We start from the raw sequence: 12590 nt of genomic DNA, 5'->3' as shown, positions 1-12590 counted from the left end.
CCTCTCCTCTAAGTGCTTCAGAATTGATTCCTTGAGGACCTACTCCATGATTTTTCCAGGGACTAAGGTGAGGCTGACTGGACTGTAGTTCCCCAGATCCTCCTTCTTCCCTTTTTTAAAGATGGACACTACATTAGCCTTTTTCCAGTTGTCCGGGACCTCCCCCGATCGCCATGAGTTTTCAAGATAACGGCCAATGGCTCTGCAATCACATCCGCCAACTCCTTTAGCACTCTCGGATGCAGTGCATCCGACCCCATGGACTTGTGCTCGTCCAGCTTTTCTAAATAGTCCCGAACCACTTCTTTCTTCACAGAGGGCTGGTCACCTCCTCCCCATGCTGTGCTGCCCAGTGCAGCAGTCTGGGAGCTGACCTTGTTCGTGAAGACAGAGGCAAAAAAACCATTGAGTACATTAGCTTTTTCCACATCCTCTGTTACTAGGTTGCCTTCCTCATTCAGTAAAGGGCCCACACTTTCCTTGACTTTCTTCTTGTTGCTAACATACCTGAAGAAACCCTTCTTGTTACTCTTTACATCTCTTGTTAGCTGCACCTCCAGGTGTGATTTGGCCTTCCTGATTTCACTCCTGCAGGCCAGAGCAATATTTTTATACTCTTCCCTGGTCATTTGGCCAATCTTTCACTTCTTGTAAGCTTCTTTTTTGTGTTTAGGATCAGCAAGGATTTCACTGTTAAGCCAAGCTGGTCGCCTGCCATATTTACTATTCTTTCCACACATCGGGATGGTTTGTCCCTGTAACCTCAATAAGGATTCTTTAAAATACAGCCAGCTCTCCTGGACTCCTTTCCCCTTCATGTTATTCTCCCAGGGGATCCTGCCCATCCATTCCCTGAGGCTGTCAAAGTCTGCTTTTCTGAAGTCCAGGGTCTGTATTCTGCTGCTCTCCTTTCTACCCTGTGTCAGAATCCTGAACTCTACCATCTCATGGTCACTGCCTTCCAGGTTCCCATCCACTTTTGCTTCCCCTACTAATTCTTCCCGGTTTGTGAGCAGCAGGTCAAGAAGAGCTCTGCCCCAGTTGGTTCCTCCAGTACTTGCACCAGGAAAATTGTCCCCTACACTTTCCAAAAACTTCCTGGATTGTCTGTGCACTGATATATTGCTCTCCCAGCAGATATCAGGGTGATTGAAGTCTTCCATGAGAACCAGGGCCCGTGATCTAGTAACTTACGTTAGTTGCCGGAAAAAAGCCTCGTCCACCTCATCCCCCTGGTCCGGTGATCTGGAGCAGATTCCCACCACGACATCACCCTTGTTGCTCACGCTTCTAAACTTAATCCAGAGACACTCAGGTTTTTCTGCAGTTTCATACTTGAGCTCTGAGCAGTCATACTGCTCTCTTACATACAATGCAACTCCCCCACCTTTTCTGCCCTGCCTGTTCTTCCTGAACAGTTTATATCCATCCATGACAGTGCTCCAGTCATGTGAGTTATCCCACCAAGTCTCTGTTATTCCAATCACATCATAATTCCTCGACTGTGCCAAGACTTCCAGTTCTCCCTGCTTGTTTTCCAGGCTTCTTGCATTTGTGTACAGGTACTTGAGATAACATGTTGTTTGTCCTGCTTTCTTAGTATGAGGCAGGAGCCCTCCCTTTTCGCGCTCTCCTCGTGCTTCCTCCCGGTATCCCACGTCCCCACTTACCCCAGGGCTTTGGCCTCCTTCACCCGGTGAACCTAGTTTAAAGCCCTCCTCACTAGGTTAGCCAGCCTGCTTGCGAAGATACTCTTCCCTCCTTCATTAGGTGGAGCCCATCTCTGCCTAGCACTCCTCCTTCTTGGAACACCATCCCATGGTCAAAGAATCCAAAGCCTTCTCTCCGACACCACCTACGTAGCCATTCGTTGACTTCCACGATTCGACGGTCTCTACCCAGGCCTTTTCCTTCCACGGGGAGGATGGACGAGAACACCACTTGTGCCTCAAACTCCTTTATCCTTCTTCCCAGAGCCACGTAGTCTGCAGTGATCCACTCAAGGTCATTCTTGGCAGTATCATTGGTGCCCACGTGGAGAAGCAGGAAGGGGTAGCGATCCGAGGGCTTGAATAAAGATGTTAAACAAAACTGGCCCCAGGACTGATCCCTGGGGCACTCTACTTGATACTGGCTGCCAACTAGATATCGAACCGTTGATCACTACCTGTTGAGCCCGGCAATCTAGCCAGATTTCTATCCACCTTATAGTCCATTCATCCAATCCATACTTTTTTAACTTGGGGTCAAGAATACTGTGGGAGACCATATTAAAAGCTTTGCTAAAGTCAAGATATATCACATCCACCAGTTTCCCCATACCCACAGAAGAGCATAGCTGTCCCCCAGAAAGCCTGTGAAGTAGCAAAGGTCATATTCAGCCCGATGAGAACTGTGTGAAAAGCTTTTACCGAAACCTGAGTAAATACTAAGGACTGCCATTGTTGCTTTACCTACTCCTTGAGGGATATGGATCTCTAGCTGGGAAGCCTTGAACTAGTGGTTACTATAAATGAATCTGCAATCTGATTTTTAACAACACTGATCAGTTACTGGCCTTTCAGTAACAACAGCCCCATTAGAAACTCAGAAACGGTACCTTTTAAGTTTACTTACAAGAGTAGGTATTCCTCTACCACCTGATAACGTCCATCACCAGCTGGAATACAGAGCAGTCAGTCTGCTCACAAATGTATGGCTTTTTAAGAAAGACTGATGCTTAATTAAACTGAACCCAGCATGAGTCAGGGGCTGGATCAATGTTTAGCAATGGTGCAATCCTGTTCTAGTGCACTCCGGATTTAAACTACATTCCATGGATTTACTGGTAGTCATCAAAAGAGAGAAAACCTTATCCTTTGGGCTAAGTTTGCAACCAAGATTTATTCAGTAATAGTCACAGACAAAAAAAAAATTGTAGCCAATATTTAAGACAGAAAAAAGAATCCATCATTTGCTTTATCCAAAAACCACTAAAACAATGCTGCAGTTTTCACAAGACCCATAGAAAGCTTGGGGTTCCAAATGAGTGTGCCACCCTACAACCTTCCTGAAAAGGTCTAAACTATGGAAATACACCATCATTTCAACCACACAAGACTAGCTGTACCCCGAGTATGACACCTTGAGAACAACTAGAAGCTGTGAAACAACCATAGCCATCCATCACATAGGTTCATCTCATTAGTGACCACTCCATAATTGCTACACACACCGTCTCAAATCCCATGAAAGACACTTCCATTCAGTAATGACACTTGGAGATTAAGTGAAGCTTCCACATGAATTAGGAGCTATAGTAACCAAAACAGTTTAGAAAACATCTGTAAAGAAGGGAATAACCAGGAAAAAAAACAAGCTTTGTATCTTTGAAACTCCTTGTGTGATTCATCCCAGACTTTCCAGACAACTTCTATCCTGGAATGAATTGTGGCATATACAATTTCAGGTAAATTGTTTTTTTTCCCAGTAAAACAAGGGATTTTTGAAAAAAATCAGACTTAAAAAGGTAAACTAGCTTCAACTTCAGCTGTGGACTAGTACTCCTCCCCTAACTCAAGGACCAAACGCTGAACCATCATGACCTTTACCACCACCCCATTTACCAGTTCAATAATGAATGTGTGTTGCACTTACCCTACGAAAAGATACCACGTAGAATGTATCCCTCCTTCTGTGAATAGCTTCAAAGAAGTCTTGGTAATTTCTCGGAGAGGCATAATACACCTGCAACTCATTCCCTGAGTTCCTGCTGAAATAGAGAGGGGAGTTAAGAACCTTAAGTGAGATACCATCTTTAAGGGCCAGATTTTCAAAGAGCTCAGCATGCAGCAGCTCCAATTGTCTTCTGGTTCTTGTGTGATACAGATTATGAACACATGGGCATATAATAAGGGCTGCTGGATGCCAATCTCTTTTGAAAATCTGGCATTAAGAACATTTATATGAACATTAGGTAAGAGTAAACCAGAGGCAGGAATAAGAACAGAATTTAGGAATCCTAGCTACTACTCTTCTGCAAGTCTAGATTTACATATTATCACGGGTCTGGGGATAAGAGTTCTCTTCAGCATGTTTAAAATATTCTGAGCAAAAATACCTGCTTGCCTGACTCTCACAGAATTGCCTCACTGCTCTCGTAGGACAGTGAGAAATTCCCATGACATGTTGCTACCAAAATTTTTCCCTAATATGTATTTTAAGAAGTAAATATGTTCTCTAATTTGAGGGACTGATTTATACAATTCATTGGATTTCAGCATAATTTGACTTTCAAGAAGTTCTACTTTAGTGGCATACCATCTGCTTGCAGTATTTGCTGTGGTAATACCATAGCGTACTGGCACAAAGCAGTACTACACTCTATAAGCAGATACCATTGTCTTGGATTTTCAGATGATGGCATTGCTTTTACTGACCCAGTTTAAAATGCAATGGAAGCAATGGGTTAATCTGGTTTTATATTTCTAAAGTGTACTACTTATGCAGCTCAGGGCACAAACACATTACAAAGTGACCTCTCTGCTGTGATACTATGTGGCACTACCTCCTGCTAGTAACTGCTAGTACTGTTGCTGTGGTAGCAGCACTGCAACTGCTAGCCTAGCAGGATCCCAACCTGTCATAGGGCTGGCTGAAGATTAGGAGATAAGAAAGTGCTGTGGCCTTAACATATTAAATCCATGGTGTGGAGGTTAATTTCCCAGGCAGGGTATGTTGGTTTTTTTAAACAAACCTTTAGAAATATTATTTTTGATAGTGGGGGAAGGATGGGCTGGCACAGGAGCTAGGAGCAAGAAGTGGCAGCATTTTAAAGTATGAAGGGGGTGGTCCCCCCTTTCAACTGGAATGAAGGTGTAAGCAAATAATAATAATTAATATCAAATAGCAATAAGCAGCAGGCACAATAGGACCATGACACTGACACTGAGACATAGTATCAGTCTTACCATATAAAAGACATCACAAACATATTATACAATAAAACACATTGAAAAGAGAAAATATATTCCTCAAAATAAACAGGTTCAGCAGTTCCTCACAAAACATACTATATCTAGATCAGAAATAGAATAAACACTCTTCAAACTCTGGACCAAGCTCTTCATTAGCCTCTGATCCAAAACCCAGTAGAATCCGTGGGACCTTTCCAACGCTCTGCTGGTAGAGGTTTTCCATGGAACCACGCTAGTACAGATGTCAGATTCTAAGTAACCCCAGTGGATTAACCCCCTGCCTTTCAGCATTTAAGTCTTCACAGTGAGGGCTGCTGAACAAGAGCAAAGGAAAGTCAAAAGAAGTCTGGAGATAGAGGCAACACTACCCATTGCTATAGTAATAGATTACCATATTACTGAAAAGCACCTTATTACATTGTATATCCAAATGCCAAGCACCTTGGAATTTTCAGAACCTGCACATTACTTTTACTGAATCAGGCCTTACATTGAAAGGAAAGCAGCATTTCTTTTTAATGTCTAAAATGTGCTCAGTTATCACAGGCCACCGCCACTATAGAAGGTGATTATATTTATGATAAATCCATGCCATGAAGGGATGAGGACTCTGATACATTGGTGTATGTACTGACTGCACAAATACACCTTTTACCAGCATGTAGTAGAGGAAGAGGGGGAAAATCCATAAAGCCCTTTATTATCTGATATCCTTTCCCCTGTGTATGTGCTTATAGATTCTCATCAAGTCACTTCTTAACCTTCTCTTGAACAAGCTGAAAAGACTGAGCTTTTTCAGTCTCTCACTGTAAGACAAGTTTTCCAGACTTGGAATCATCATTGTGGCTCTTCTCTGAATCCCTTCCAATTTGGCAACTTCCTTTTTAAAGTGGGAACGGAGTATGCCACTACTCATCTCACCAGTGTTCTATACGGAACTATAAATCATTGCTTTCTCCTGCTTGATATTCCCTCGGCCATGCATCCTTTGATCATGTTAGTCATTTCAGCCACAGCATCACAGGGAGAGCTCACATTCACATAGTTCCCAGACTGTACGGTCCTTTTCAGTCACTGCTTTCCATATGAATTCCTTTGGAGTAGAGGGCAGCCATTCCCATGACTGAGAGTGACAGAGACCAGCATTACCCCTGATAGCAGACATGAAGGAACCTGCAATGAAAGTTCCTGATCTGGATAGGCAGGGAAACCATATGGCCATCCCACATACAAGGCTTCCATGGTTCCATGCCAGGAGTATCCAGGATTTTCCATGCATCTGTAGAGAGACTTTAGATATATTACAGTTCCCCACAGGCGGTGCCTCCTGGGCAATACAAATACAATACAGCAGAGCAAGGGAAATCTCTCATCTTCTCTCTTATTGTTCTGTCTGGGACACATGCTTTATTTCAGTATGACTTAGTGCATCCAGTTGTTGGAGGCTTGGGAGAGAAAAGAAACCTGCTCTTTGGGGTCTTATTAATTCCAGGACACAGACACTTCTCCTTCCCTGGACATCTCCTGGAGGGGTTAGGACCAAGGTAAAAGGCAGCTTGGCAGTGTCTACACCTAGTCAAGGTCTCCACAGAAAAGGCATGGATTTCTTGGTCAACTCACTACCACGCACAAAGGCAGAGCTGCCTCCTGGACAACACTCCTGGATGAGGATCTCAGAGCACCCAAGGAAGCTCCAATATATAAGAGGCTGCCAGGGTGATCTTATGCAGTACAGACTTGACTCATTATTAGGTTCATTCTCATCATTTGTCTAAGCCAGACGGCCTTCTGAGGGTCTCGGAAAAGATGTATACTTGAAGGACTATAGTTAAAGCTTCATACATTTTTTGAGGGATGCCTAATTACGCCTATTGGTTTGGTGTTCAGGAAAATAGTAGGCCTGTGTCTACTGTGTAAGGAATTTGGAGAGTCTTATTTATCTTCAGGGAAACGACAGAACTTGGGAGCCTGTTTTTCAGAATATCTGTCTGTAGCTGGTTCTTCCCATTCAGATTGATCCTGCTTTCAAACAAGGAATGCAAAGGAAAGAACATAGCTTTCTTAGTCTCATTTTGAGCCTTTCTCCCCAAAAGGTCCATCCTCCATTCTGACCTTTCTTGTTCTCCTTTGTCTGCTGGGCTTGGAGTCCCAGTGTAACGGAGACCTTTTTAAACATCACCTCCAAGAATTCAGGAGGCACTAGTCTACTGGGTCTCATTCCTCCATCTCTTCCTTGGGAGTTATGGTGGGGTGCCCCTTTAAGGGACAGTCTGGTGCTTACAGCCAAAATAGGTTGGGTGCAATCAAGGAGCCCTCTCTGGGGCTAGGCTATATGAACAGGACATGGAAGCTGAGTGAGAGAGAGAACTGACCTGAAGTCATGCTGGCTGCTATGGGTTGCAGAACACCTTGGACTCCAGATCGCTAGCCTGTTAACACAACAGTGGCCTCACCGCCTCCTTGACTGAACCTCTGGGCTTCAGCCCTCCTGCTTCACCCATGAGCTCTGTTCAGCAAGTCCAACTAAGACAGACTCCTTCTTGAGACTTGTCCACTCTTCAGGAATTAATGCACCTCAGCAAGTATTCGCAGTGACTCAAACAACACTGTCAAACAGTAGCCTGTATTAGTCCACTAGAACACAGCACAGGATGCCCATTGGTTAGCACAGAGAAATGAAGGCTAAAGCATAGTCCATTCTGGTCAGCCCAGAGCCCAGCCACGCTGTAGTGAACTCATGTTCAGGCTCTGTGTGTGTTTCTCTTCATATCATCGTCTTAGTTCCCAAGTGGGAGCCCCTCCAGCTTCCTCCAGAATCCAACACTTATCCCCCACCTCACACCTTCCAGTCCTTTGTTCTCAAGCTGGGGTCTATGCTCAGCTTCCCTGCTGAGAGGTGGGAAAAATCCCTTCCTCACTGGGTCACCGGTTGCTAGGTGTCAATGTCCTGGTGATTGGGTTTTCCACTGTCTTCTCAGAATGGCCTCGACCGGTCCTTTTTAATGACCCATTTTGGCTCAGACAGCTAGGTGACACACATGCATGTATATCTCTCAGCCTGCCCTGAGAGCAAGCTTATTCCTTTTTCCCCACTGGGTAATCATGCAAAATATCAGGGAAACCGAGGCACACACAGACTTCATAAAAATATTACAGAAAATTCCCACTTTGTCATATCTTTTCCTCCTTCGACAGCAAACCAAGCAGGGTCACTTTACCCAGTGACCTGAGGAAGTTCAAACCCACAATTGTTATCCATAGATGACCCAGCATATTTCTCATCACCTTGGTAGCTGTTCTACCAGGCACTTTCACGATTCTTACAGCAAGTTTCTAATCAGTCAAACTTACCGTTTCCAATACACCATTCAGAGCAGTTTCATATCTTCCCTTTCAAAAATTCTGTCACATAATTCACTCTCTGAGCCTGAACTGCTGGCTGCTTTCTTGGCTGCACAGAGTATGTGTCTGTCTCTCTATCCTGGGCAAACCTTACTTCATCAATCCTTAGGCATTATGCCCTGTTTTCGACAAATGTTGCATCTCAGGTCTTTACAATCCCTTAGCAGGGGCTACTGGGGTCAGCTGCTCCCCCCACTGTGGGTGAACCTGAATCCTACTTCTTGGGTACCTCTACTGGTTCCCTGTCCCAGGACAGATGCTTAGACCAGTCCCCATTGGGTCTCTTTTCATACTCAGACCAACTGTCCATCTGCCAACCAGCTTGTATTACACAGCTCCTTAGGCTTCCTGTCCACTAACTACATTTTAAGCTCATGGGAACACATCTGAGAGTTTTCCAACCTCACCAGCATTGAATCATAAAATCATAGAAGAGACCTCAGGAGGTCACCTAGTCCAACCACCTGCTCAAAGCAGGACCAACTCCAACTAAATAATCCTAGCCAGGGTTTTGTCAAGGATTTATACAAATCCTCCACCTGCACCCTTATCCCATTTGTGAAGATATACTCCCATCAGCATGGTGGCTTCCATATATGTCACACAGTAAGTCCTTTGCACACCCTGAAACACTTTCTTATAACCATCAGGTGTTAATGCAAACTTAAGCAGTAACACCTTTTTAAACTGTTCATAGTCTCCATCAACTCTGCCTATCTGGCTGTATGCTTCTATAGCTTTGGAACTAAGTAAGGGAGTCAACCAGGTTGTAAGCCTTCTCAAAGTGTGCAGCGGCAGTCAAAAAAGCAAACGGGATGTTAGAAATCATTAAAAAAGGGATAGAGAATAAGACGGAGAATATCTTATTGCCCTTATATAAATCCATCGTACGCTCACATCTTGAATACTGAATACAGATGTGGTCCCCTCATCTCAAAAAAGATATACTGGCATTAGAAAAGGTTCAGAAAAGGGCAACTAAAATGATTAGGGGGTTGGAACGGGTCCCATATGAGGAGAGATTAAAGAGGCTTGGACTTTTCAGCTTGGAAAAGAGGAGACTAAGGGGGGATATGATAGAGGTATATAAAATCATGAGTGGTGTGGAGAAAGTGAATAAGGAAAAGTGATTCACTTGTTCCCATAATATAAGAACTAGGGGCTACCAAATGCAATTAATGGGTAGCAGGTTTAAAACAAATAAAAGGAAGTTCTTCTTCACTCAGCAAACAGTCCACGTGTGGAACTCCTTGCCTGAGGAGGTTGTGAAGGCTAGGACTATAACAGGGTTTAAAAGAGAACTGGATAAATTCCTGGAGGTTAAGTTTTAACCTATTAATGGCTATTAGCCAGGATGGGTAAGGAATGGTGTCTTTAGCCTCTGTTTGTCAGAGAGTGGAGATGGCTGGCAGGAGAGAGATTATTTGATCATTACCTGTTAGGTTCTCTCCCTCTGGGGCACCTGGCATTGGCCACTGTCGGAAGACAGGATACTGGGCTGGATGGACCTTTGGTCTGACCTAGTATGGCCATTCTTGTGTTCTTATCTATATCTCCGCCTGCCTCCTCAAACTGGGGCAACAATTTGGTGTCTAGACTCCCTGAAGAACTGGCATCCTGGGGTCTTTCACCACTTACCCCTCTATGGGACCCCTTGCTCCTCAGCTTCTCCATCTCCAGGTCATGCTTTCATTACTTTGCCTGATGTTTTCACCATTCTTCATGTTTTTGCTGCCTCTCACAATCTGCTAGTTCGTTTGCTCTTAGCTCCAACTCCCACTACTTCTAATCTATTCAAGGGCAACTGGGTTGTGATGACACCATACTAGTTGGGGAACCAGGTCTCGAGGATGCCCTGCTGCTGCCTGTGTCACTCTCCGATTCTCTGGGAACCCTGCCTGTGCCTGGAAACTTCTTCTTGGTCTGATCCTTCTCCAGCTGTGCAATAAGCTGCGCCTTGTTGAACTTCCCAACACTTAACCCTCTCTCCTTGCACGGGTTTATGATGACCTTCTCACAGTGGTGATTATACACCATTTTCTTGATGTTTCCTTTGACTAACCTTGTTTCTACTGCAGCAAGTCACTTATTGCAAAATACTATGGTTTGATTCAGCATCCCACTTCTCCCATCAACTGTCATAGATTCACAGCATGAGGACTACACCACCAGCTTTGGGGCAGCATCATTTGAGAAAGGTGAGTAGATGAGGAAGTAATACCAATTAATATATCTTCCTTCTTGCCTGATGAGGTGGAAATGCCACCTCCTTCTTCCTATGCAAATGACTTCAGGCAGTTTCAAACTTAGTTCTCTTTCCCGCACCGGGTAGCAATACAAAATATAAGTGAAACTGAGGCACACATAGGGTGTCAAATATATTACAGAAAAATCCCACTTCATCACAGTATTATACTCACATTATTATATATTAAAGTTATCACAAAGTTAAGTTCACTCTTGTCCACTTATATCAACAGTGATACTTCCCATAATATCTTCCAAAGCTAAACACAGCATTTGGCACTAGCAAATATAAACCCTGTCAGAATCAAGATACATGAGTATTTCCTTCAGAAATGGGAACTACACAAAAATGAGAAAGTTAGTTAAAAAGTTAGAGGGAAGAGGCAAAAAGGCACCTTTAAAAATTGGAAGTTAAATCCCACTTAAAATAGAAAATAGAAGGCAGGCCAAGAAAGAATCTGAAGAGCAGCTAGCCAAAGACTCAAAAACTAATAGCAAAGAAATTTAAGTATGTAAGAAGCAGGAAGCCTGCCAAACAATCAGTGGGTCACTGGATGATCGAGGTGCTAAAGGAGCACTCAAGGAAAAGAAGGCCATTGCAGAGAAGCTAAATGAATTCTTTGCATCGGTCTTTACTGCAGAGGATGTGAGGGAGATTCCCACACCTGAGCCATTCTTTTTAGGTGACAGACACATCTGAGGAACTCTCCCAGATTGAGACTTTGGAAAAAAACTGAATAAGGAAGTTTTATTTACTCTGTCACATAACAAGAACCAGGGCTCACCCAATGAATTTAGTAGCCAGCAGATTTTAAACAAACATAAGGAAGTACTTCTTCACACAACAATCTGCGGTACTCATTGCCTGGGGATGTTGTGAAAGCCAAAAGCACAACGGGTTTAAAAAAAAATTAGATAAGCTCATGAAGGCTATTAGCCAAGATGGTCAGGGATGCAACCTCATTCCTGGGTTTCCCTAGCTTCTGACTTCAAGAAGCTGGGGGTGGACAACAAGAGGATGGATCACTCGATGATTGCCTGTTCCGTTCAGCTCCTATGAAGCACCTGGTATGGGCCACTGTTGGAAGACAGGAGACTGGGCTAAATGTACCATTGGTCTGACCTAGTACTGGCAGTTCTTATGTTCTTCCTGGTACTGGTAAGGAGTGCCTTCATGGCCCAACTGGTTTGGAATACTGTATTCAAAAACAAGAGAAAAGGGGTATCATAGAATCATAGAATATCAGGGTTAGAAGGGACCTCAGGAGCTCATCTAGTCCAACCCCCCGCTCAAAGCAGGACCAATCCCCAACTAAATCATCCCAGACAGGGCTTTCTCAAGCCTGACCTTAAAAACTTCTAAGGAAGGAGATTCCACCACCTCCCTAGGTAACACATTCCAGTGTTTCACCACCCTTCTAGTGAAAACGTTTTTCCTAATATCCAACCTAAACCTCCCCCACTGCACCTTGAGACCGTGACTCCTCATTCTATCATCTGCTACCACTGAGAACAGTCTAGATCCATCCTCTTTGTGACACCCTTTCAGGTAGTTGAAAGCAGCTATCAAATCCCCCCTCATTCTTCTCTTCTGCAGACTAAACATCCCCAGTTCCCTCAGCCTCTCCTCATAACTCATGTGTTCCAGTCCCCTAATCATTTTTGTTGCCCTCCACTGGACTCTTTCCAATTTTTTCACATCTGTTCTGTAGTGTGGGGCCAAAAACTGGACACAGTACTCCAGATGAGGCCTCAACAGTGCCAAACAGAGGGGAATGATCACGTCCCTCAATCTGCTGGCAATGCCCCTACTTATACATCCCAAAATGCCACTGGCCTTCTTGGCAACAACGGCACACCGTTGACTCATATCCAGCTTCTCGTCCACTGTAACCCCTAGGTCCTTTTCTGCAGAACTGCTGCCGAGCCATTCGGTCCCTAGTCTGTAGCGGTGCACGGGATTCTTCCATCCTAAGTGCAGGACTA

At 44.2% G+C, this 12590-nt stretch overlaps 1 protein-coding gene across 12 annotated transcripts in view; it reads right to left on the bottom strand.

Annotated features, from left to right (window-relative positions):
• ATF6 (activating transcription factor 6) overlaps positions 1–12590 on the bottom strand; it is a 386674-nt gene that overhangs the window by 192471 nt on the left and 181613 nt on the right. For 9 of the 12 annotated variants that reach the window (XM_037907733.2, XM_043552969.1, XM_043552971.1 and 6 more), the window contains one exon: positions 3637–3751. In XM_037907733.2, coding sequence (XP_037763661.1) covers positions 3637–3751 — 115 coding nt within the window. The remainder of the gene's footprint in view (positions 1–3636; positions 3752–12590) is intronic. The other 3 variants (XM_043552967.1, XM_037907734.2, XM_043552973.1) reach the window with 1 other exon arrangement.

Source organism: Chelonia mydas, chromosome 8 (genome assembly GCF_015237465.2).
Source record: "Chelonia mydas isolate rCheMyd1 chromosome 8, rCheMyd1.pri.v2, whole genome shotgun sequence".
NCBI classification, from domain to species: domain Eukaryota; kingdom Metazoa; phylum Chordata; order Testudines; family Cheloniidae; genus Chelonia; species Chelonia mydas.
The sequence above is the reverse complement of the archived record's forward strand: the minus strand, read 5'-3'. Positions and strand labels throughout refer to the sequence as shown.